At 44.5% G+C, this 27,031-nt stretch overlaps 1 protein-coding gene across 4 annotated transcripts in view; it reads right to left on the minus strand.

Moving 5' to 3' along the window:
- Positions 1 to 797: 797 nt before the first annotated feature.
- Positions 798 to 27,031, minus strand: part of LOC147459650 (uncharacterized) — a 98,858-nt gene continuing 72,624 nt past the window's right edge. For 2 of the 4 annotated variants that reach the window (XM_086510862.1, XM_086510863.1), the window contains exons 10-14: positions 2,241 to 2,319; positions 1,962 to 2,053; positions 1,729 to 1,872; positions 1,497 to 1,511; positions 798 to 1,305 (exon numbers count right to left, since the gene is read on the minus strand). In XM_086510862.1, coding sequence (XP_086366988.1) covers positions 1,264 to 1,305; positions 1,497 to 1,511; positions 1,729 to 1,872; positions 1,962 to 2,053; positions 2,241 to 2,319 — 372 coding nt within the window. In that variant the 3' untranslated portion in view covers positions 798 to 1,263. Of the gene's footprint in view, positions 1,512 to 1,728; positions 1,873 to 1,961; positions 2,054 to 2,240; positions 2,320 to 27,031 lie in introns of all 4 variants that reach the window. The other 2 variants (XM_086510860.1, XM_086510861.1) reach the window with 1 other exon arrangement.

The following is a 27,031-nucleotide window of genomic DNA, read 5'->3' on the forward strand; positions in this document are numbered from 1 at the left end:
TAAGCTCCGTTATTACAAGAAATGCATGGAAGATTTAACATGCCAATTTATGAATCGAAGGCTATTTCAAACACAAAACTTTGGCATGCACATTTTGGTGATTAAAATTTTGCTAGTTCGTTACATTTGCAAAAGTCTAATATACCTATGTTGTTGGCCCCTGTAGCAGCCCCATTGAAACATGTATGTGCAAAGCTATATTTTAAGCAAAACGTAACATTCCATATTTCCTAAGGATGGGTTACACAAATTGTAGCGTGTCCATACATTTGTGGTCTCATGCATACTCCATCTTCCAAAAATAATGCTTCATATCACGAGTCCACGGTGTTTTTGCTTCAACGATTTTTGCTCATAGTTTATAGTGTATCCAACCGTACTGTGAACACCTTGCAATCTGATCGCAAGGGGGATATGTCTTAAATAATTCAATGCGTTTTCAAGGAGTCGTGGATAAAACATCAATGTACTTGCCATACAACCCTCAATGGAATGGTGTTGTTGAGAGGAAAAACATGTCACTTATGGAATTGGCACGACGTATGCTCAAAAGCCAAGCTTCGCCTCATGCATTTTGGCATGAGGCTATCATGTGTGCTACACATGTACTAAACAGGACTGAAGCGTTGCAAACTCTCACTTTGCATGAGGCTTCGCATAGCAAGAAACCATCCATTTGACACTTAATAAAATGGCAAACATTATAGAAGTAAATGGTTGTTTGGTGCGAGTGTAACAAGGTCCACAATAGGCAGCAGATAATGTCACCAATCACTAGCAATAGTCATAGCCACATATAATAACTGATGAACATCATTCTCTCTTTGTAGCTATGTTGAAAGCAGAATGGGAAGCATTAAGTCAATACCAAATCGAACATATCTCAAGTGATGATTTGGATCACATTCCACCAAAATAAATTGAGACTCAAGGGTTCAAGGTTCAAGGTTCAAGGTGTAAATTTTTGTAGTTATGTGAATAGTCCACTCACCTGTAGGATTAGGTTGACTTTTTTTATCATGTAGTGAAAGCAGGTATCAGTTACCCACTCTCCACATTAGATCTAGTCCAAAATTTTGGAACAAAACGCACTAAATTACATAAATAATTTAGTGCGTTGATGTAGCTAAAAGGAGATCAAAACCTTGCTGACTTGGACACAAACAAATTGGCTTTGTGCACCATTGCTTTATCATCAAAAAGGGAACACAGCTCTTGCATAATGGCTTGGTTCATTTAATAAGCACAGCAGACATCATCTCCTTATTGCTTCAGAAGGTTCAAGCATTTCGATAATTTCTTTTGCTGTAATTACAATTGATTATGGGTGAGCTTCACACATTTTGTGTTAGTGACTGCTAACCTATCTAGAGTTTCCAAAAAATGTTCCAACTTTTAAAAAGACCGGACATGAGACACCAGAACAAGATCTCAAATAACACAAAAACCATTTTTGCCCACTTTTTTGAATGGATGAAATGCTGGAAAACCCTTACCTCCACCAAGGAAACCTGAAAAGCATAAAAGGAGTACTATAGTCATGCTTGCAACTACTAATCAACCCGCATGGCCTGGCTCTCAAGAGTCAGAACCACATTGGTCCAAGTTAAATGCATACATGCATGAGCACGTGCTTGTGTGTGCAAGTATGCTTAAATGTACATACATAGAATACATACAAACATGCATGGATTACATACATACATGCATGCATGTATGAATACATACCAGGTTATACTGTGGTGAGCTCCAGTAGAACCCTTGAACAAGAGCCGGAAAAACTTCTATTGCTGCAAGGACAAAGATAAGCAGGGCATTCATCCCCATCCATTCTAACAAAAGAAAGGGCTTTCGGTAGTTCCACACATCCACCTGCACCAGACTTGAACCTTTCCATTAACTGCTTTCGAAGTACTTCGAAAGTCCAAGTATCAGGACAAGGAAAACACAAGAGAACTGACCAGAACATATATCGCGCTGAAAACCAGGCCAGCCACTCCTCCCGTGACACAGACATAGCTGATAGTGTAAAGGGGCTTGTTTGCAGGCATTCCTACAGAGAAAAGAAGGTTTTGAAGAGCCAACTCAGTTGGAAGAAAGTATGTATGTATCTATGTGTGTGTATTTATTATTTATTTGTCTTTATTTGTTAACGCTTATACATACATAGATATGTCAGGATGTCAGTGTGCGTTCACACGATGACAAGTCTGCACGTGATTTAGGGAAAGAGAACTGACCCAACCATTCAATTAAAAGTCCCAGCAGCTTGAGAAGAATTCCAGATGCAATCCATTCGTACAAGAGTCTTTCATGATTCTGATCTCAGTGGCAGGAAAGAAAGCTTCAGCATTTGATACCAGAAAGAGTAGTTGCTTATAAAGGATCTTTGGACACTAAAGGATCAAAAACTTGGCATTCTTATAAGGAAAACAAACCGAACCTGAGAGAAATTACAAAGCCAGAAAAAATCAACATGCAGCTAGTTCATCTGTTTAAATGAAGACAAGTTGGTGACTGCATACCTCATAAGAGGCTAGAGTTAGGTGGGTGGATTTGGAAAAAGAGTAAGCCCCTACTAGGCAGGTTGGTGACCAGAGGCCTGACTTCAGCAGGAGCTTTGAATTTTGAATTTCGATGAAGAGAACAAGTTTGTCATAAGAGGCCTCCTCCATCATCAGAATCAACTTGGGATTTGGATCAAGATATAAAGCCTAGAGTCTCCTACAGAGACCATGTATGTAATATCAAATCGTGGAACTCGTAATCATGTAATTCCCAACGATAATCTTTGTGGTAGGCAGTCTGGCAAAATTGTCCAAGCTTTATACGAAACAAACAGCAAGAGAGATGTGCATGTGAAACTCGCAAAGATTGATTGATTGAAGCACAGTCCTCGACTTGGAAGGCCACAAGATTTCAGATTTGAACCAAGGAAAAGTCACATGCACACCTTTGGGTTTGGACTGTGCTTCACTCAATCAATCTTTGTGACTATCACATGCACATCTTTATTAATCTTTCTTTCTTACAAAGCATGGATGTCTTTATCAGACTGCCTACCACAAAGATTATCATAGGAATTACGAGTCCCACAGATGATATCAGATACACTAGGAGAGAGGACACGTGTTTGTTGCGCTAGATATAATTCTTAACCAGCCAGACCTTTGAAGCTTCTTCTTTTAGTAGAGTTAGTTGATGAACCTTCTTGGCAAAACTATTTCTTGCAGTGAGAGGTCCAATTTCTACTTGAGCCTAAATCAAAGAGGAAAAGGATAATCAACATAAACACTACACAAGATTTAGAGCAAGACTCTAGTTTTTGCAAGCCTGAGAAAACCCCTTTCATTTGAAGGGAAGGAGTGCTTAGTTCAAGTTTCAACTCACAGGAGGATTCCCCTTGCTTTGCTCTATAAAATTTATTCAAGAGATTCCACATGATTGTGAATAGGAAGAGGCAATTCCTAGCACTACAAGTTGCTCCTCTAGAATTATTGGTGCTAGGCAAGGATGTGCATCATCTTTGACCTATCCTCAATTATTTGTTGATGGGCTACCAAATTTTGTCGACACTTTGCTTCTTCCCCCCCCCCCCCCCCCCCCCAAGAAAAAGATCCTTCTAGAAGCTAAGAAAATTGCCTAATGGGCTACAAATTGCCCCTGCTAGAGGACTACATCAATATGCAGGGAGACTCTCCCAATGAAAAAACAAGATATGTACAATGATGGCTAAATCAGGAGATGGGAGGAGGAAACAACCACACTGGTGGACGATACTGCCATCTAGGCACCCATGGACCATGGTGAAGAAAGACCTTGGGCACCAGCATCGCAAGAAGGCGTCACGGCACTCCCACATGCCCTTGGAATCTCTCAAACTGCCCAAGAGTGTGTGGATCAGCCCCAGCCAAATGTCACGGACAGTCTCCGCAGGTGGGAAGGGTCGAGCCTTAAAGATAGGGAAGCAGTGAGCTTGCCAGATGAACCAAAGTGTCAGGCTGCAACTCCCTATCTATGCTCCACTCCCGAGGGACTACGAAGGCTGGCTGGAGTGTAGCCGGCCCTCCTGTATCACAATCATCTTGCTGACTGAAGCCATCTCAAAACAAAGTGTTGCGTCCCTGAGTGTGGACCAAGCTGCGGCACCCCAAGTGTACTGGCTGGCTGCAGAAAGTGCAGGCATCAATTGATGAATCCGAAGCCAAACCTGTTGTGCCATGGGACAGTCCCACACATTGTGCCGCTAGGTCTCAAGTGGGTGGTCACATGTGGCACATACTGCCGTGAGGCTGCTGTGCGCCAACCAACTCCCGACTGCAGTTGCTCGATGGGCAACTAGCCATTGTAACATAATAACTCGCCTCGGTTGCCTTGGCCCTGCTGTCCCACAAGCGCTCCCAAAATCCTGTCAAGAACTTGCACGTGAGACCCTCCTCCTGCCAGTGAGTCGCTGCAGTAGGAAGAGCCTCTCTCGTCATTGTCAGTACGTGACGACCCAACCAAGCTGTGTACTAGAAAAAAGGGGTCCCTGGGTGATCAGCTGGAGTACTCCCCCGGGTCCCACTATGTACTAAGGGGCGGCTTTCCCAAGCCTAGAGCCACCAGTGTCCTGACTCAAGATCTGCAGAAAGTGATGTAAACTGCAGCCAGTTTCCAAAAGTACGGGTTGGACCCTCTGCCATGGAACGCCAAGAAACATGAGGTCTGCTACCAATCATGTGGCCTCGCTGTGTGTTGAGCATAGGATTCCAGACAAGTGACTGCCTCAACCGCTCCTCAATGCCTGTGAGCTGTTGCTGCTCAAGGCCACCCCGCAGCTGCTCCCAAGACCGAAGCAGGCTCCCAGGACAGCGATCTTCTCATCTCTTGCTCAAGCCTACCTTGCACATCTTTGAGAAAATCCAACAAGTGGAGAGGCTCCGAGGGCGGCACATCTGTGGGAGCCGTGCCGAATCCGATGTAGCAACAACTCTTTCTAGGGCTCCTCTCTAAGAAGAAGTCCTTTGACCACAAGCTTCTCAACGAGGGCTGTGCCGGGTCGATGATCCCCAACCTTCCCTGAGAGCAAGGTAAAGTGATGACTTGCCAGGAGACTTTGGCCAGAGCAGACAGTGTCGCCTTGACCACAAGAAATTCTTGATCAACTGCTCCAACTAGCCGATACAAGAGCTCAAGAAAATCCAGCAAGACGTGATGTACCACATAGTGGCCAACAACACTTGGTTGGCAACCACAACCCTAGCAGCAAGAGAAAGCCGTATTGAGCTCCAATGTAGCAGTTTCCTCCTGATGGAAAGGAGAGGAGAAGTTTGTTGCTCTGGTGTCAGATCCAAACGAACTTGACAACCCAAGTAGCGTACAAGTGTCCCTAGAGGAATCCACCTAAAGCCCTCTCCATGCGACCAATCGGGTATGGGAGCACTACCAACCCAGAAAGCCATTGTCTTTCGCCAATTAATCAATGCTCCCAATGCACAGCAGAGCACCTCAAGCACTGCTCACACCTGTGCAAGTTGTCCTCTTGGTCCTCAAAAAACATGCTTGAGTCCTCAGCAAACTCAGCATCCTGAAGCTCCTCTCCCCGAATAGGCAACTATAGGCCACGCAAACCAACATCCTGTGAGGTCAAGAACCTGCTCATTGCCTCAGCATAGAAAAGGTACAGAAAGGGGGCAAAACGGTAGCCCTGTCGAACCGAGTGTGAGAGCATGATACGTCACCTTGCCAACAACATCTGACTATGCGGACGCCTGTAAAGAGATGACACTCCTTTAATCCATGTATCCAAAAGCCGCATCCGACGCATAGTGTCCTCAAGGAAGCCCCAGTCAACTCTATCATACGCCTTCTCAAAATCAAGCAGGAGACCCACAAGATCCACTCCTCGGAGACATGAGAGGGTAGTCGCCTCCCAAAAGGTACAAAAGTTGTCAAGGATACTGCGCTCCTTGACAAAACCCGTATGCATCTCATGTATGATGCTCTCAAGAAGCGGCTGAATTCTGAAACTTAGTGCCTTTGCTAAGATTTTGTAAGTTGAGTTGAGAATGGTGATGGGTCGCCACTGTCGAATCTCGTCCAAGGAGCCTCCCTCCTTGGGGATAAGGTAGATAAATCCCTTCCTCATGCTGTCAGGCATCTCCCTAGTGTGTAGAATGTGTTGGTAGGCACTACAGAGATCTCGACCAAGCACCTCCTAGTACTCTTAGAAGAAACTAGGAGTCAAACCATCTTTCCGTTCCACACCAATTCATCATATCCTTTCATATTAATCCATATCAAATGTGGTGGGCCAGTTCCACATATCATGTAACCACGGAGAGTCTTGACATACCAAGCGTAGGCACTCTTGTACACATGTATCGACATCCATAATTTTCCATAACATTATTGCAAAGCGGAGAGTCCTACCTCACGAGACGTAGGCACTCTAATACACATGTCAATAAACATAAGTTTCCATAACAAGGTGTGGAGCCGAGAGTCTTGCCCTCTTCAAGCGTAGGAGCTCTAACATGTGTAGAATTTTTTCCATTCCAATTAAATTCAACCCATAAGATCCTTGCCATAACAATGTACAATGTCTCAACTAATGTGTTGGGTAATGTGACCAAGGGTTTGTGTGAGATGAGGGTATGCTTGGTGAGGTATACTATATATGTGAGAGCAAGTTGTAAACCACTGATAATTGTCGCAACAAAATTAGAAGCAAATTAGTGATGATGACATTTAGAAGACCAAGTGCATTGTTTTGTTGCAAAGTTTCTTGGATATGGCCTTGTGGAAATATCTGAAGGATCTCAGATATGGTAGCATTGTAGTTAGTGTTATCTACAAAAGTGCAAGTTAAAGATAAAGCAGTTAAGGTGATTTATTGTTAAATTTAATTGTACCCTAAATAAATTAAGATAATTGATGCGAATAAGGGATAGAACAACGCCCAGTTTCTGAGAGCAAAACACTTGCCGATAAAATTTGTCTAAAGATAAAAGAGTCATGCCTGTGATACGCATTGTTGTGAGTATCCAAGAAGTATATGCAAACAATGGCTAGTAATAAGATTCAAACTGCTTATACAAACGCCTCGATTGCTACCCAATAAACATGTACTCAAATATAACTATTATCTACACATGGCCTATAGTGAGAGTAGACATTTAAAACTCACGATTGACCGGCATTGGCCATTGATAGCTCTTAAGTTTACATTAACAACGGAAGGCTCTCCCTTCCATAAGAACTAAAAGGAACCTTGAGCAAAATATGGAACACTCTTGGGAAGGAACAACATTCATTCCGCTGCACCTTACATCAGCCCTTAGAGTCGTCGCATGCATACATGCATGTACGCTCCCATGGTAGAGAGCAACCGAAGTCATAAAGGCCAGATAAAGAGCTAAATGTGATGAAGACATCCCTCCATATACAAGTAGCATCTTAAAATCCAATTTTTGTTCCATGAAAAATGAGGTAAAAACTTTGAAAACATGTGCAATGGCCATGCCACAAGTCGGGACACAAACGTCGGATGCGCACACAATGTTGCTATAACAAGGTGTATATCGTCCTTTGCAATTGCCGTAGTGCTCATTACTGTCGTAGCAAGCACGCCTTGTTCCATGAAGCACCCAGAGAGTCGCAACAAACTGCTATTGCTTTCTACTGCAAGGCGTTGACATTATGATCATATAGCTGAGAAAGGGAGGAGCTGCTAGCGTTTGCTTTCATTGTCTTTTGATGTAAGAAGGTACTAGAATTGAAACGAGAGTTGAAAGTAGATATGAAAGGTTCACTGCAAGGGACGCCGTTTTGCAGGGAGAGACCAATATATACAATCCTTGAAGATCTAAACCAATGCCTGGGTACAAAAATAAAATGAAGTGAAAGGTGGCAGGTAGGGACTTTTCAAATCCAGAAAGAGGTGGGTTGGCATGCCCGTCACTGTACTCTTGACCTTATTGATCATCACCCTCATCTGATCATCCTCTCCATCAATTACAAATTTTTATTTTTTATTTTTTTGCTCCCACTTGATGTACTTCATTTCATCCAATACAGAAAACTCGCTTCTTGAACTTTAGAGGCCCGAGTCGATGAAGATGCAGTCGAAGAGGTGAGCATCTGCGAGAGCTTCTGCGATGTCCACCTCTGTAGGCAATCGTACTGGGAGAAGGAAGAGAGAGAGAGAGAGAGAGAGAGAGAGAGAGAGAGAGAGCTTATACACTGTGCTTCACCAAGGCCGCAATAGGAGCCAGCACACAAAAGCGGAATACTTTTCGTTGAAAGGCTGCGAGTGCATGCAAGCTGCAAGCCACTCTTCTGTGAAAGGGGAAAAAAAAGTGGTTGAGATAGAAATTCCTGGGCATTGTTCCTCCCTTTGGCAGCCGCTATGGCGCAGTGGACTGTGGTTGTGGGGAGAGAGTTGTTTGAGGCCAGCCCTTTGAGGTTACTGTGTCACAAAATGATGACGTAGCAGCACCCTGGCGGATAAGCCTTACTAACGTGGACAACCTTGTACGGACAATGACTTGGCATACAGTACAGATCTCCGGATTCTGCGCTAATAGTGTTGACGTAGCAAAGTGTACGGACTTCCGCGTTTTACACTGGCTGCTGACGTGGCCTGGCTGTACGGATTTCCACAATTAGCGCTGACTGCTTTTTGCTGGCAGATTTTAGCCAAGTTGCTTTTGGAAGCTTGCTTTTGAGTTTAATGCTTTTGGGGCTCTGCTTTTAGCAACCCCTGTGAACCTTTATAAGTGACCCAAGGGGGGGCACACTTCTCAGAGCATCTGGACGGTGAGTCTGAGAGCGAGCACCCGCGAGAAGTGTACTTTACTCAAAAGATTAATATAAAAGAAATACCGAAAGGGGTACCAGTCTTTGGGGCCAATATCTCTTCGCATGGAACTACGTCAGGCTGTGTCGACTCTCTCTCTCTCTCTCTCTCTCTCTCTCTCTCTCTCTCTCTCTCTCTCTCTCTCTCTCTCTCTCTCTCTCTCTCTCTCTCAATTTGTGAGTTGTTTTAAGAAATCTCTGTTGTGTCGCAAAAGAATCTAGACTTGGGGTGTCCAAGTTTGTTACAGTCATATCAGAGCCAATTTCTCTTCTACCGGGAAATCCGATCCTTTTTCTCACGACACCTATGGATTCCGAAAAGAATTAATCAACCTCTTCTGCAACCATTGAGGCGGGAGGAGGCAATACGGCAAATTCAAGCGATTTAGCAAAAGAAGAGTATGGGCCACCCTGGCCTACACGATATGAACTTTTGGAGATGCAACGTTGACAATGCGTTGACGAAAGCACAAAGTAGATGCTTCAGTTTGCTAAAGATCCCTAGTTTGCAAAATTTTTGACCCAGCAGTCCATGGCGGAAGTGCCTACTCAGTGGCAGAAAACCACCGAGCCATCAATCAAATCGGCAATCAAGAAACCTCCTACTCTGAGGATGTTTACTTAGAAGAACTTAAAGAGATGGTTTAGACACAGATCAGTCATCTTCTGGACATGAAGAATCAATCGAAAAAGCAATTGAAGAAACGCAAGAAGGGGATTGACTACCCCGGTTACTTGGGCCGTCAATCTTCTTTTGCAATTGCAAGAAAGCAGAAGAAGCATGTACATTTTGAAGACTACCCAATTCTTCTTCCTCTTCTTCTAACAGTTCTTCTAGCTCTTCCGACTCGAGTGAGGAGGACAAAAAGGGCAAGAAGCGAAGCAAAAAGCAAAGCTTTGGAAAGAACGAGAAAAAGGCAAAGAAGATCAAATTCCGACCAGTTTCTAATAGCTCTACGGAGGAGTATCCTCTAACAATTCGGACTCTGACGAACACATGTTTTATGCGAATAAGGAGCGCTTTTACAGAGCCAACCAATACGACTTCCTCGCAGATAAGAGCAAGAAGGCAAAGGAATTTAAAGAGGGTGGACAGAGAAATAAAATTTGAATCCTTCTCTGGATTCCGAGATGCTCCGAGGGCTTTGGCCTTCATCCAACAGTTTGACATAGCCTTCTATGGAGGGCATTACTCAGAGCACTCCAAGATCAGGAGGGCTGCATCATTTGTAAAAGGAAATGCTCGAACATGGTGGTCCACTCTTCTTCTTAGGAAAGAAACCCCAGTCAAGTGGTTAAAGTTCAAACGGCTCTTTATTTCTTCTTGGTTGACCCAGGAGTACGAATGAGATGTAAGAACCGCTTGGAACCATCTTCGGATGACCAAGGGTGATTCTTTAAGCCACTTTCAAGGAACACATTGAGAAGTTTTGCTGCGAACTCCCTACAGAGATCCGAGATTACCGCCTTGAACAAATGTGTGAGTCTATACAACAACTAATGGGACATGCGAAGCAGGGATTCTTGATACATTCAGGGAATTTGACTTACCCCATTGATGTCATTTTGGCTTAGAGGACCATACAGACCTCGCGAACAATGAAAATAGAAAGAAAAATAATCCCCAGGAATAGAAAGATATAGGACCCCGATTGACTCTTAGAGAGAGGGATAACTATCTCAAAGAGGGGAAGTGTTTTGATTGCAAGGAACAATGGAACATCTCCGCAAAGTGCCCCGAAAAGGCACAACGAGGACATATTGAAGACACGCCAGAGCGTTGTAGAGCAACGGAGGAACGTAGCAACAAAGGCAACATGAAATCACGATTGGTACCAGATTGCATGGGAACCGACCCAAGCCAGATGGATGAAAGTACAGAACTTTGCCACGCTTGGGCAAAGTGAAAGATCAGGAAGCCCTTATCTTTTTTGATGGAGGAGCCAAGGCCAACTTCATTTCACCTGAATTGGCGGCGCGGCTCAAGATTACGCCCAATATATGGGGCCAGCAGCGGAGGCAGTTGTAGCGGCACTCGGACGAGATGTAGCCATTACGCCTGTCATTGGCAAACTTCGTTTGCATTGTCAGGGGTATTTAGGACACGAGGACTTTTACATCATGCCTTTGGAAGGGTGTGACGTCCTCCTAGAAATCTCTTGGTACCATAAAAACAACGCCGTGGCGACTATCAGGCCAAGAAAGCGACTTTGACAAATGAGAAGGGCAGAAAAATTGTACTAGATGTAAAATTGAAGGGTGAGTCCGTCCCTATTGTATCGACTTTGGCCATTTCAAAATTAAAGAAATCCAATCTCTTTGTTTACTCGATCTATTTGAAAGAATTGAATGATGAACATCGAACAAACATGTCTGAACTAGACAAAGAACGACAAGATTTTCTGCACACACATACCGACTGTTTCTCAGAAGGCGTGCAATGCGAGTTACCCCCATCTCGTCTCCCGTACTATTGATTTGACTCCTAGAAGCACACAACCGAACCGGCCACCTTACCATGTTAGCCGAGCCAAGAATGAAGAAATCATGAACCAAGTGAAAGACCTTCTTGAAAAGGGTCTCATCTAACCGAGTACTTCACCCTACTGCTCTCCGATTTTACTAATACTAAAGAAAGACGGATCTTGGACGATGTGCATCGACTATAGAACTCTCACTAAAATCACTATCAAGAACAGATCTCCGATTCCAAGGATCGATGATATTCTTGACCGACCACAAGGATCCTCTTGTTTCAGCATGATTGATTTGAAAAGCGAATATCACCAAATCGGAATCGCTCCGGGAGATGTCTACAAGACAACCTTTCGGACAAGCTTTGGTTTATACGAATTTTTGGTGATGCCTTTTAGACTTATCAATGCTCCAACGAGTTTTCTCCAAGGATGAAGCAGAACATCGCCACCATCTGCTACAGGTCTTTCAGGCATTGCATATTCACTAATTAGTTATCAATGCCAAAAAGAGTAAATTTTTCTTGCCGGAGATACACTTTTTGGGACACATCGTCTCAGCAGCTAGAGTACAGATGGACCCGGTCAAGATTGAGACTATCCGCGATTAGCCAGACTTGAAGAATGTTCATGAAGTTAGAAACTTTTTGGGCTTGTGTTCTTACTACGGCGATTCATTCGGAAGTTTGCAGAGGTAGCTTCCCCTTTGCACATATTGACTCAGAAAGGAGTCCCTTTCTCGTGGGGATCGAGAGAGGTGACTGCCTTTCAGACACTTAAGGAAAAACTCACTACTGTGGCTTTGCCAGACTTGCAAAAGCCATTTGAAGTTTATTATGATGCTTGTGGTCGTAGTCTGGGAGCAGTCTTAATGCAAGCAGCTATGTGATTGCTTATGAAAGCAGAATGTTTTCAAGGCCAGAATTTGTAGCACAGATTTATGAGAAACAGCTATTGGCAGTGATCCATGCTCTTACTCAGTGGCGGCATTACTCGGTCTTTACTGATCATCAAAGTTTACCCTACTTCTTGTCACAGAAGCGGCTTTCGGCAAAGCAGATATGGTGGGCTAACATCTTGTCACAATTTCACTTCCAGATTGTCCATGTTCAGAGATAGAAAAACTTAGTGGCAGATGCATTGTCTCGAAAGCCCCTAGTCTTGGCTATTTTCGCGTTTCATCATAGAAGCTTCGAGGATATGGTTGATCAGTACGCCACCGATCCGGATTTTTCCGATGCGTTTACTCGGATACAGAATGGGGAGATAATAACAGGGTATTCCATACGGGATGGCTACTTGATGAAGAAAACAATGTTGTGTGTTGCACAGTCGTTGAGGGCAAAGGTTTTGACTGAGTGCCATTGTCCACCTTTTACGGGTCACCGCGGCATTGACACCACCTTGAAAGGTGTAGAGCGTTATTTCTTTTGGCCGAGACTCAAGAAGGATGTGGACGACCTTGTTCGCAATTGTTTTGTATGCCAGAACGTCAAGTTTGACAAGCATAAGGCATAGGGATTACTACAGCCTTTACCCATTCCCACCCACCCCTGAGACAATCGTCTCCAACAGAGATCTCCAATTTACGAGTTTGTTTTGGAGGGCTATTTGGGAGAACATTGGCACGCGGTTGCAATTCTCGTCATCATCATTCCACACGCAGACAGATGGGCAATTTGAGATTGCAAATTCAATTGTTCTGGATTTATTGAAGTCTTACATCTCTGATCAAAAGACTCAATGGGAAAATTTTGTACCTTTGGTGAACTTTGCCTAGAACAACACGGTTCACTCTTCGATGGGGAAGGCACCATTTGAGATAATTGAAGGTGCTCCGAAGGTTCCACCCTTTCTATGCACTGAAGACAAGATTTTTGAAGCCGATTAATACACGAGGGACTTGGGACACTGCTGTTGCCAAGGTCCGGGAGGCTTTATAGAAATCTCAAGAACGACATAAGAAGGCAGCGGACCAACATCGACGAGATTTGAAATTAAAGAAAGATGATTGGGTGCTCTTACCTTTTGAGACGGCACGCCTAAGGAAATGAAAGGGAAAGGAGCGGCTTTTTCGAAAGCTTAGCATGAGGTATTATGGCCCTTTCCAGATTAAAGAAAAGATAAATGATGTCTCCTTTCGACTCAAGCTACCCAATATTTCGAAGATTCGCAATGCATTCCATGTGAGTCTCTTCAAAACTTTTAAAGGTGAGGTGCCAATTGATGGGGAGCCTGATGAGCAACCCGAAGTGGAAGAGAGCGAGGAGATGCTCGTTCTTGAACAGATTTTGGCACACAAGGAAAGAAAGATGAAAGGTAAAGTGATTCGGCAGTTCTTGGTTAAATTCAAGAACTATCCGACATAAGATGCGAAGTGGATAAAGGAGGAGGACCTAGCAAATACTCCTCACATTTTGGAACTTTACCTTGTAGCATTCGGTTTAGCATCCTCTACTCTGATAGATCCCCGAACTCAGCAAGGTTGAATCTGGTGCAGAGGATTGCACAAGAGGGGAGTCACTCCGCTCCTTTGTCAACAGATTACCTCGATTGAATAGGTCACTGATGTCCCCTTTGGGTTTCAGGGATACTGATGGGCTGACAATATTCTGTTGTATACTTTATGAAACGGAATTCCCAACATTGAACATGATTGATTTGTACGCTCTCATTTGACTTGTTTGAGTGCAGGAACTGAAAGAAGAAATGACTGCAGCATTTTGATCTCATAATCTCTTTAGACATGATCGCAATAAGGATTAGTTAATCCGGCATCAATGAGGTCCGGGATGGATCTAGATGCGGTTACTAAATATGTTGCTAGCAGTCATGGTCTGAGATTTAGAATGAATTTTTCTCTGATTGATTTGTCATGTGATGTCCTGTGATATCATGTGATGTCCTCAGATGTGACTGTCGTCTTTGTACAAGTGCTAGATGTGTCGTGTCTAGTGCGTCGATACATAGAGTCAGTGTCTACTGAGTTGTTTATGGCCTTTATCTGTTTTGCAGGCGTAATCGAGGGCGACTACAATTCTTTCAAGAGAGGGGAATGTCACAAACTGATGACGTGGCAACACCTTGCGAACCTGCTGACGTGGTAGATAGTACAGATCCACTTTCTGCGTTGAGCTGCTCACATGGAAGACAATACGGATCTCCGCTTTCTGCGCTGATATGCTGACGTGGTAGCTGTACGGATCTCCGCAGTTCGTGCTGCTGTTTTTACTGGCAAATTTTTGATCAATTGCTTTTGGGACTCTATTGCTTTTGAGTTTCATGCTTTTGGGGCTCTGCTTTTAGCACCCCTTCTAATCTTTATAAGTGACCCAAGGGGGCTCACTTCTCATAACATCTGCACACAGAGTTTGAGAGCGAGCACCCGCGGGAAGTTGTACTTTGCTTACAGATTAATATAAAAGAAATACTGAAAGGGGCGCCAGTCTTTGGGGCCAATCTCTCTTGGCACGTAACTACGCCGGGCCGTGTTGACTCTCTTGAATTGTGAATCGTTTTTAAGTGAATCTATGCTGTGTCGCAGCAGAATCTAGAGTTGGGGTGTCCAAGTTTTTCATACACATTGATTGTAAAAGGTAAAGGTTGCTCACATTGTGAAAAAAGCAGCCACAAATCACAAGATTGTTTTCGCATTAAGGTGTGCCCTCCTTGCAACAAAAAGGGACATGCATTGATCAAGTGTTTTTTTTCAAAGATAGTGCTAAGAACCAAAAGAATCCTAGAGATTCCAAAAGCAATGTACGTGTAAAAGAAGAAGAAGAAGAAGGGGATGTCAACAGTCCACTGTGAGGATGTATTGTAATGGGTTTAAACAGTGCTCTAAACCCAAAGTTTGGTGGTAAGACCTATGAGCCATATGTAGTTACCCGATGTAACCCATATTAGACTCCATGCTTTTTGTGTAGGCTTCAACTTACAGGGGGTCAATTGGGGAAAGCCTTTGGCTTACACTCTATACGTGACATATCCCTAAAGCCTAGCATACTAGCATGCACCTCTATGTACATGGATACAACCTCCTACATAGAATTCCCTAACACGCTTCTTATGCTATGCACATATGCTACTCATTATAGCCACATGCTACACGTTGTAGTACACATGCTACTTGCTCTTTACCTTTTGTGGTGTATATCCCTTTTAGCATATCCCTTTCATATTCATTTCCACCTTCCATCTTGAGCCTATACAAGGCTACTATGCTAAACTTATAATATTCTCTCTCATTCCAATCAATCAAGCAAGCTTCATTTCATTGAGTACACTCTACCTATTCTACTCACTCTCTATTGCTATGGTGCTCACAAAATGATGAATGCCACGTTGCTCTATCCACCATAGCACTTACTCTGCTTGCATTCCTTAGCTGAACCATATCTCTGCTTGCATCACAGCCCATCACTATTCGTCCTAAAATCATTTTTAGGGTAGGTCCCATTTGTGGGAAATCTTGTGTGATCATCACACTTGGTCTCTATGCCCTTGGCAGCTCTTGTGGTATGGGACACTAGTCCTTATGGAAGAGGTAGCCTGTTGACTGCATATTGACTCTATGGCTGGGAGGTGAGCGTGTTGTCCGCTCCCTACGCTGGTTTATGCATGAGTATGGCTTGTCTCATGTCATGTGTGCAGGATGGATCCAACAAGGGACTAAAAATCCCAGTCCCCGACCGACCATGTATGTCCACCAACTAGAGAAACAAGCATTCATGTAGACATACACACCTCTCACACATGCAACCGCACAAACATAGACACATTTAGAACATACACAAACAAGCAATCGTGTAAACATACACACTTCTCACACATGCAACCGCACAAACATAGACACATTTAGAACATTCAAACACAAGCAAAAACACAAAAGAATAAAGATAGGCAAACAAAAATAGACATACAATCAACAAACAGGAAAACATAGAAAGACTTGTAATAAAAAGAAAGGAAAGAAAGCAAAACAAACAAATGGTGTAGAATTTACAGACACAGGCAGCAAGGTAGAAGGTAAGGGAGGAAGGGAGATGAAAGACTATTTGCCTAGCTTGCAAAGTGGTTGGATATAGGTTTTCTGGGAAACAACATAAAAACAACCTCCAAGCTTCATTTTTTCTACAAACCTATCATGAGAATTGTGAATATCTTCGCAAAGCAAACTCTAGGAGGGATCTCCCAACTACCAAGACCACCTATGGACATGCGTTGGACATACCACCTGACCATAGTCACCACTTGGGAAAATCCCTAGTTTGGGTCAATGCCTATAAGACCGAGCTTCCCATATCACCCGGTCTCACCGTCTTGAGATGACATCATGCATGCCTATCCTCATGGGTTGACCACTAGTACTCGGCGAGTGGCGGTCGTGTCACACGAGGCCTTGACCTCCTTTTCCAGGTGATCGGCCACACTAGCCATGTTCCACATTGAGGCGATAGTTACCAGATATAGAAAATTGGAATGCGGAACGGGGAATGAAAAGGGCATTAAGTACCATTCCTTATTATGGAGACTCGCGTTTAAAACACGGATTGGGGATTCAAAACGGGAAAAAGCTTGAAAATGACCATTTTGTTGCTAAATTGACTATTTTCTTGTAATTTCTATTTAGTGAAGTTAGAAATTTTAGATCTGTGCACTTGAAAACTATTAAGTTGGGAACTATAGATCTACGAGAAAAGCCATCACGAATGGAGAACTCTGATGTGTCATATAATGGGTGACATTAAGCTTTGTGAAGGAGTTGTTCCGGAAGTTCGGTGGGAGAGACAAGGAGCCGGTTTATGGCCTCTGTCTGTTTTGCAAGCGTAAGCGAGGGCGATTACAATTCTTTCAAGAGGGGGGGAGGGGGGTATGTCACAAACTGATGACGTGGCAGCACCCTAGAGGACAAGCCTTGCTGACGTAGACAGCCTTGTACAAACAGTGACGTGGCACACAGTACGAATCTTTGGATTCTGCGCTGATAGTACTGACGTGGCAGAGTGTATGGACTTCCGCGTTTTACGCTGGCTGCTGATGTGGCCTAGCTATACGAATTTCCGCAATTAGCGCTAATTGCTTTTTGCTTGCAAATTTTAGCAAAGTTGCTTTGGAAGCTTGCTTTTGAGTTTAATGCTTTTGAGGCTCTGTTTTTAGCAACCCTTGTAAACCGTTATAAGTGACCCAATGGGGGGGCTCACTTCTCAAAGCATCTGGACGCAGAGTCTGAGAGCGAGCACTTGCGGGAAGTGTACTTTGCTCAAAGATTAATATAAAAGAAATACAGAAAGGGGCACCAATCTTTGGGGCTGAATCTCTTGGCACGACACTATGTCGGGCCGTGTAAACTCTCTCTCTCTCTCTCTCTCTCTCTCTCTCTCTCTCTCTCTCTCTCTCTCTCTCTCTCTCTCTCGTAATTTGTGAATTAAAATCTCTGCTATGTGGCGACAGAATCTAGACTTGGGGTGTCCAAGTTTGTTACATACTGCATGGAAACTCGATTGGAGTTGATTGAGGGGGAGAGTGGCCGTTAGGCACGAAGAGACAGAGAGAAGATTTGTGCTCATTAATGCAGAGAACTTGAGCCGTAAAGCAGTGCCAGTTGCACTTGGTAGGCAACCAGGGCCGAAAGGGCATAGGTAAAAAGAAGCAATTGCGGCGAGTGTGAATGGATTGAGTGCAATGGGGATGGTGGGCAGTTGTGATAGCAAGAGCCGGTCCACCAGAGTAGGTTCCCCTTACTTCAGAACCTCTGCATGGCAGTCCAAAAGAAGGGATCGCTTCGTCTTTGCATGGACGAGGGGATTGGCGGGTGGTGATGGTTGCATGAGAATAAGATAGAGAAAGAGAGAGAGAAACAGATAGACATCTGATGGCTGGGTTGTTTGTAAAGCTGGGGCGACTTGCAGTAGTGTAGTCGTGTGAGGCCGCCATGAAGTGCATGGGGTCCTGGGGAGTCCTAGTTGTTGGATGAGAGAGAATGACATGGGAGAAATTCCTTGCCGTCCACCTGATGAGAAGTGGGCGGGGTGGTTGAATATGAGAGAGAGAGAGAGAGAGAGAGAGAGAGAGCTGAGTGGATGGCGGCTGACAGTGTGTGTAGGTAGTGCATGTGCCGAATGGTTGGCGCCGTGTGCATCGACCATGGCCACGAGCTGGGCTTCGAACGGTGGTGATGGTGAAGATCGTTGCAGTGGCGATGACGAGGACAACGACGATGAGAGCAGACAAGAGATAGGGCAATGAGATAGTGGATTACATTAAAAATTAGGCCTCCTGTGAGGTGGTTCCCTCGTCACTATCACCTCGGATCTATTCGCATTGTGCACAAACTGAGACTTTATGCCCAACTAATAAGTTGTGCCAACTTATGGACAACTGCCAAGGGGCCGAAGGGACAACTAGGCAGTAAAAACTGCGTAGAAAACTGTTGACATAGCAGTTGTACGGACGTAGATCGCGCTGGCTGCTGAAGTGGATGTACGGATTTCCGCAGATCGCGCTGACGTGGCACTATACGGATTTCCGCAGGCTGTGCTGACTGCTTTTGGCTACCAACTTTTGTGATTGATTTGTCATGTGATGTTTTGTGATGTCATGTGCAGTGATGTAACTATCGTCTTTGTACAAGTGCTAGATGTGTCATGTCTAGTGCATCGGTACTTAGAGTCAGTGTCTACTGAATTGGTTTATGGCCTCTATCTGTTTTGCAGGCATAATTAAGGGTGATTACAATCCTTTCAAGAGGGGGGTATGCCACAAATTGATGACATGATATGCCCAACAAATAAGTTGTGCCAACTTATGGACAACTGCCGAGGGCCCAAAGGGACAACTAGGCAGTAAAAACTCTGTAAAAGCTGTGTAGAAGCCTGCTGACGTGGCAGTTGTACGGACGCCGCAGATCGCACGGACTGCTAACGTGGCTGTACGGATTTCTGCATATCGCGCTAACAGTGCTGACATGGCACTGTTCGGTTTTCCGCAGGCTGCACTGACTGCTATTGCTGCCAACTTTTGGGATTGAGTTTCTTATGAGTTTCATGCTTTTGGGGTCTGCTTTTAGCACCCCTTGTAATGGTTATAAGTGACCCAAGGGGGCTCACTTCTCAGAGCATCTGGACGCAAAGTCTGAGAGCAAGCACCCGCGGGAGTTGTGCTTTGCTCAAAGATTAATATAGAAGAAATATCGAAAGGGGCGCCGGTCTTTAGGGCCAATCTCTCTTGGCCCAGAACTACGCCATGCCATGTCGACTCTTGAATTGTGAATTGTTTTGAAGTGAATCTCCGTTGAGTCACGACAAAATCTAGACTTGGGGTGTCCAAGTTTGATATAGATCACCTCCTGCCGAGCCTGTTGCATCTGTTCCTCCATCCAAGGGCTACTTGGGTGGCGCTCCTGCATTTGTTGTAAGGAGGCAATGCCCCGTCAAAGTCGCTTCTCCTCCTCCCTGGTCACACCAAGCGAGCTGCAGACTCCTAGAGGAGGAAACCACTCAGCTCCACAAGGCTATTGGGTGCTCGAGTAGGAGGTTCCCCCTGCGTGGCCGAACTCTCTATCCACAATGCCACAACCTGCTCTCTGAGCTCTGTATCCAGAAAAATCCTCTCTGGGATGTGTAGCATGACACTACCACTCCTCTGTCTGTTTGACACAATAAGAAACACTGGCGCATGATCGAAAAAGTAGTCCCTGCCAAAATGCATACTGAACCGCCCATGTCACAAATGTGGTCACTAGCATATAAACGATCTATCTTGAATAGTCTGCGTCAAACTGAGAGAAAGAGAGGCTATCTGATGGCCATACAAAGCCTGCATGCTACCATACGACCGAAATCCTCATAGTCATACATACGCGCTCCCAAGCACCAAGATTTTGTGCAAATAACTAATTTACCTTGTTGGAAAAGCAGAGCTCTATGGGAAAAACTCAATGCAAAGCAAGAACGCAGAAGTCACTTAACAGAGAGAATTACACTCTGCTTTAGAAAGAGAAAATCTATCTACATAGCAAATACTGCCAAACAACTCTAGAGAGAATTTTTTTACTCCTTTCTAGAGAAAAACCACAGCATGGTTCATAGAACCACCTCATTACAGGTAGGCTTGCCATTGTTTCCCAGATAGAGATAAACTGCTAACTATTTGACTCAACAATGAAAGCCCTAACCTTAAAACCTGTTGTACACCACCCTCTACAAGTACAACAATGCACTGCTCTGCTTGCAAAACCCTTGCTTGAACAATGCTTGTTGTGACTAGAGTTGAGCAAGGACCACCTTTTCAGGGGTGGATTCACCATTCTCGCACACATCAGAGGCAGTGCGCTGTTGTCTCTATGATCTGGAAATGGAGGCCCTAATCCTACAACCCATCAGACCACCCTTGAAACTTAACTGTCCGGAATTGCATGTATTAAGCAAAAGAGAAGACAAAAAATTCAACATAAGAAAACTAATCACACGCATAAAGATGTACACAATCTGCTCACATGCAATCCTACACTCCTGTCTAGGCTGTAGTTCATATCCATGGAGTAAAGCTAGCCACAGGAGGCTTCACATGCATCTAAAAATCCGAAATGGTACATCTAAACACCTTAGGGATCATGTAAAGGCAATGGTAAGGCGGACCACATGAGCTTATCATACTGCCGATATCCTAAACAAGCGCAAATGTGTTTAGCAAAGGAAATTGTAATGTGCTCCTTGGTAAAAGAAGAGGGTACAAGCAACTTTCTAGGGGAAGAACTTGCAACCGTCGCGGAGGAGATGGGACCATTAGTCGAAGATGGATGGTAAGTCTTTCTTGAATTCCTTTGGTAAATACAATCTGTTTGTTTACTCAATCTTTTTGAAAGAGTTGAATGATGATCATAGGACAAATATCTCTGATCTAGAAAAAGAACGCCAAGATTTGCTCCACACTCATGCCGATTGCTTTTTTGAGGGCCTGCCAGGCGAGTTGCCACCAGCTCGTCTTGAGGATCATACCATTGATCTGATACCTGGAAGCACACCACCGAACCGGCCACCTTACCGAGTGAGCCGAGCCCAGAATGAAGAGATTATGAACCAAGTGAAAGACCTCTTGGAAAAGGGTCTTATCCAGCCGAGTACTTCACCTTACTGCTCTCCAGTGTTGTTGATTTTGAAGAAAGACAGATCTTGGAGAATGTGCATCGACTATAGAGCTCTCAAAAAAATCACCATCAAGAACAGATTTCCGATTCCTAGGATCGATGATATTCTAGACCGACTATAGGGATCCTCTTGTTTCAACAGGATCGATTTGAAGAGTGGATATCATCAGATCCAAATCGCGTCGGGAGATGTCTACAAGACAGCTTTTCGAACGACTTTTGGTTTATTTGAGTTTTGGTGATGGACAAGGATTTTCAAGAGTACAGACTACTTGTTGGCACTTTCTTTGACGACATCATTGTTTTCTCCAAGGATGAGGCAGAACATAGAGAACATCTGCTACAGGTCTTTCAGATATTACGAGATCACAAGTTGGTGATTAATGCAAAGAAAGGTGAAATTTTCCTACCAGAGATACACTTTTTGGGACACATTGTCTCAACAGAGCAGGAGTACAGATGGACCGGGCCAAGATAGAGACTATCCGAGATTGGCCCGATTCAAAGAATGTCCATGAAGTTAGAAGCTTCTTGGGCTTATGTTCTTACTACCGGCGGTTCATTGGAAAGTTTGCAGAGGTTGCTTCCCCTTTGCATATCTTGACACAGAAAAGAGTCCCTTTCTCGTGGGGACCCACAGAGGTGACTGCCTTTTAGACATTGAAAGAGAAATTGACTACGGGACCAGTTTTGGCTTTGTCGGATTTGCAGAAGTCATTTGAAGTATATTGTGATGCTTGTGGTCGTAGTCTGGGTGCGGTCTTCATGCAAGAAGGCCATGTCATTGCCTACGAGAGCTGATTGTTCTCAAGGCCGGAATTGACAGCACAGATTTATGAGAAAGAGCTTTTGGCGGTTATCCATGCTCTTACTCAGTGGCGACATTACTTACTCGAAGCGGATTTTACGGTCTTCACAGATCATCAGAGTTTACGCTACTTCTTGTCAAAGAAGCATCTATCGAAAAAGCAGATGCGGTGGGCGAACATCTTGTCGCAATTTCACTTCCAGATTGTCCATGTGCAAGGAGAGAAGAACTTGGTGGCAGATGCTTTGTCTTAGAAGCCGTTAGTTCTAGCTATTTCCGCGATACATCATAGGAGCTTCGAGGATATGGTCAATCAGTATGCCAAAGATACAGATTTTACAGATATTTTCACTCGGATACGGAATGGGGAGGTAGTAGCGGGATATTCCATTCGGGATGGCTACTTGATGAAGAAAACCATATTGTGCGTTACACAGCCGTTAAGGGAAAAGGTTCTAACCGAATGCCACTGTCCACCATTTACTGGTCAACGCGGCATTGACACCACCTTGAAAGGTGTGGAGAGATACTTCTTTTGGCCGAGACTGAAGAAGGACGTGGACGATTTTGTACGCAATTGCTTGGTATGTGAATAGGTCAAGTTTGACAGGCATAAAGCAAAGGGATTGTTACAGCCTTTACCCATACCCACCCACCCACCCACCCAAGGAAAGTATTGCACTGGAGTTCATTTTTAATCTCGCGAGAACACAGAGGGGTCACAATGGTATCCGAACTGTTATTGACAGATTTAGCAAGCAAGCTCATTTCATTCCAGTGAAGAAAACAGTCAAGCCGGATCACTTAGCGAGAATGTTTGTGGCCCAGATCTTCAGATTACATGGCATGCTTGAGATGATTGTCTCCGACAGAGACCCCAGATTCACGAGTTTGTTTTGGAACGCTATTTGGGAGAACATTGACACACGGTTGCAGTTCTCGTCATCATTCCACCCGTAGACTGATGGGCAATCAGAGATTGCTAATTAAGTGGCACTAGATTTATTGAAGTCTTACATTTTGGATCAGAAGACTCAATGGGAAAAGTATTTACCTTTGGGAATTTGCCTACAATAACACGATACACTCTTCAACGGGGAAGGCGCCATTTGAGATTATTGAAGGTGCTACGAAGGTTCCACCATTCCTAAGCACAAAAGATAAGATTTTTGAAGCCGACGAGTACACGCGGGACTTGGACATGGCCTTTGCCAAGGTTCGGGAGGCTTTGCAAAAATCTCAAGAAAGACACAAAAAGACAGCGGATTGACATCGTCGCGACTTGAAATTAAGGGAGGACGATTGGCTGCTCTTACGTTTTGAGAAGGCACACCTGAGAAAGAAAAAGGGAAAGGAGCAGCTTTTTCCAAAGCTTAACATGAGATACTATGGTCCTTTCCAGATTTCCGAAAAGATTGCTAAATACGTTGCCGATTAATCATGGTCTAAGATCCGAATGAATTTTTGAATGTGAATTGTCATGTGATGTCCTGTGATGTCAAGTGATGTCCTGTGATGTGACTGTCATTTGTACATGTGCTAGATGTGTGTTCCTAGTGCGTCGGTACTAACAGTCAGTGTCTGCTAAGAGAGGTTATGGCCTCTCTCTGTTTTGCAAGCTATTACAATGCTTTCAAGAGAGGGGTATGTCACAAGCTGATGACATGGCTGCCTCATTGTTCACACACACCTGCCCCGGCTGGCAACAATGCCACGTGGCTTCCGGAAATTCCGCTGCAGAACACGCTGGCAATGCTCACGCGGCAGCAACGTACGGACCCCCGCATTTCACGGCGCAAAAAGCGTCGGCATGCTCTACGGATTTCCGCGTTTTGCGCTAGGGAAAAGCAGCTAAAAACCCTACGCAAAGCTGGCTGAAAATCTGCTGAGGAGTTTTTGAGTTGCTTTAATTAATTAAGCAAGGCTTGTAAGTCAAAAACTGCTTTATTTTTAATGCTTTTGATTTTGAAGCTTTTGGGGCTCTGCTTTTACCGTCCCTTGTAAGCCTTTATATATGTGGGCAGGGCTCCCACTATGCATAGCATCTGGACGCAGAGTCTGAGTGTCACGAGGACGTGGCAACTGCTAACCTTAGTTGTTGGTTTCTTTCCAATGAATTTTGTTTAATTTTTGAAACCCTCTTTTTGAAGTTGCAAATGGTCGGACATTGTATGGCCAATGTGAACGGTAATTTCACCCGCAGACGGGAAGTTGGTCGGCACTGGACCTCGTAAAGTAAAAGGACGTCCAGGCTCAGTTCAAGATCATGTAGGTCCCCCCTATCGCACTTAGCGAGTTGGTGGATACTAGGAAGTGAACTCAATAAAGGCATAAAGTCAAGGTGGGATCACCAACAAAAAGTATCCGATAGTTGGGCCACATTGCACTTTTGGATACGATCCCAATGAGGATAGATGGTCAGAAGACCAGTGGGAGCCCAACGGAAGCATGTCCTAAAATTTAGGGAACTGCTATTTTGGGCCACGAAATCTATTCGCGTCATTAGCTTCAGAATGACAAGGGGAACATTTTATTACTCTGCTGCAAAGTCAACTGATGCACCAGTTGAGAGATTTTTAAGCAGAAAGCCCAATGCAGAGAAATTGCATGTATGAGTGCCAAGTGGCACTTTTTGGTCAGTTTACAAAGTTTGGGAGAACAGAACTCGTAACTAACTTTTTGGAGCAGTTTTGGAGGCTGATAACTGTGATTTTCAGCCATTTCTCTCTATTTTTGAGCTTCCCATGACTTTACCCAAGACCAAGGAGCTCATTTTCAGCATTTAGAAGGCATCAGATGCGTGTTTACAGGGCTGTTTTGCTGCATTTTCAGCAATACGTAGGTTTTGGCAGCCATGGAAATCTTCTCCTTTTTGCATCTATTTGTTCACAGATGCATTATAGGTCAAGCGCAGAAGAGGGGGCGCTCGATTTATGCTGGGGGGACGCTTCATTGAGAACCTGTCACACAGGTTAAGTGCTTTCTTTCCCTCCCATGTACAGTGTGGTGCTAGGAGTGATACCCTGCACACTGCACATTGCTCTTTCTCCCCCCTACGTGCAGTTATGTGATGCCCCACAAGAGGGCTCTTCATTTGACTGATGTACAGCTGTGTGGGTTCATGCTTTTGTGCTGAGGCAAGAGCCTCCTTGAGCACGAACAGGGGTAGCTAGCTGCTACTCCAAAGCAGGCACCGGTGAGGGTCATAACCTCACCATACAAGTGCAAATTCAGCGCTGTGTATGCGTAGAAAATTGACTGTTTTTCAGCCATATGGACCCTAGAACCATTGGGAATCGTGCCCCACTGGCAGAGGACAGTTAGGGGACTGTTTCGGGCTGAAAACAGGGCAAAAACCAGTAAATACAGCGTGCTGAATTTACTGTTTTTGAGCAGGAATCAGAGGGTTTATGCCAGTGGAAGAGAGTTCCAGCAGGGGAATTGGTTTCGCGCAAGTTTTGGGGTTGTTATGCTGCCGAAATTTGGCCAAAACAAGATGTATCTAGCTCGATACAGATAAAGGATTCCCAGGACTCTTCTTTGTAATTTACCCTCCTAAAGAATAAAGAAATACCGAAAGGGGCGCCAATTTTGGGGCCTACAGGTTGTCGGCGTCTGCTCGGAGCATTCTAGCTTCCGAGCCATGTGTGTGATTAAGTATTAATTCCCGTCGTAGGTTTCCTTTGCAAAGTGCTCTGTGTGTGTGTCTAAAGTAAAGAATTTCGGGTGAAAGCCAAAGCCCACCGCCCCACTACGGGCCGGTTTCACTGAGAGTGAGAACCCTCCCACTCCCTTGTACTTTGTACTCAGATTAATACAAAAAGAAATACCGAAAGGGGCGCCAATCTTTGGGGTCAATATCTCTAGGCACAAAACTCCGCCGGGCCGTGTCAAATCAATTGTGAACTGTGAACCGTCCCTCCTCAATAAGCATGTCCACATATGCCTCTACATTCCATTTAGCGAACCATTTCTTAATGTCCTGTATGAGAGAGAGAGAGAGAGAGAGAGAGAGAGAGAGAGAGAGAGGCAGCCACTTGTTTGGAATGCATGTGTGATAATTTCACAAGGGCGTCAGCTAGGCGAGAGGACACACATTGATTGGGCTAGATCGAATGATGGTCCGGCAGTTTCTTTCCGTCGTTGGTCAGATGCTTCCTTGGTTGGTGCACACGTCATTGGAGCTACCTGCGGGATCTACAAACGGATTGTTAAGAGATTAATGAGTCTATTTCCGTGGACTCACGCGACTACATTGGGAGAGAGACTGTTTTACCTTCTCGTCAAGGATGGTGAATGTTTTTTGGCCCCAACTCGGGAGACCCGATTGTTGCGCAACAGGGGACTCGTGTTTTGCACGGATTGGCCATCATGGCTATCACATCAGATTGGATTTTTAAGGCAAGGTACCTCTTGATCAGCAATTGGATGCTCATTGGCAATCTCCTACAGTGGTAGGCTCTTTCGAGAGGCACTCTTGTGTTGACCTCCTTTTCATTTCAGAGAAGAAATCGCTTTAAAGATTGTGGATATGGCAGGGAATGCACCTAGTTGAGTTGGATTGAGATCGTGGTGAGTGGCAGTGGCCTTCTTTGTGAGTTGGACTGGGATCGTGGTGAGTGGCAATGGCCTTCTTTGAAGGCTGGAAGGCTTATGGGGGCCCTCTTTCATTTTTTGAGTACATTGTCTCTCTTGGAGGAGGCTTATCTTGTGGACATGGCACTCGCCTCGACCGTCCACGTCAGTCACAGGTATGGCAAG

The sequence above is a fragment of the Adiantum capillus-veneris genome, chromosome 4, assembly GCF_014529385.1.
Source record: "Adiantum capillus-veneris isolate H3 chromosome 4, ASM1452938v2, whole genome shotgun sequence".
In the NCBI taxonomy this organism is placed as follows: Eukaryota; Viridiplantae; Streptophyta; class Polypodiopsida; order Polypodiales; family Pteridaceae; genus Adiantum; species Adiantum capillus-veneris.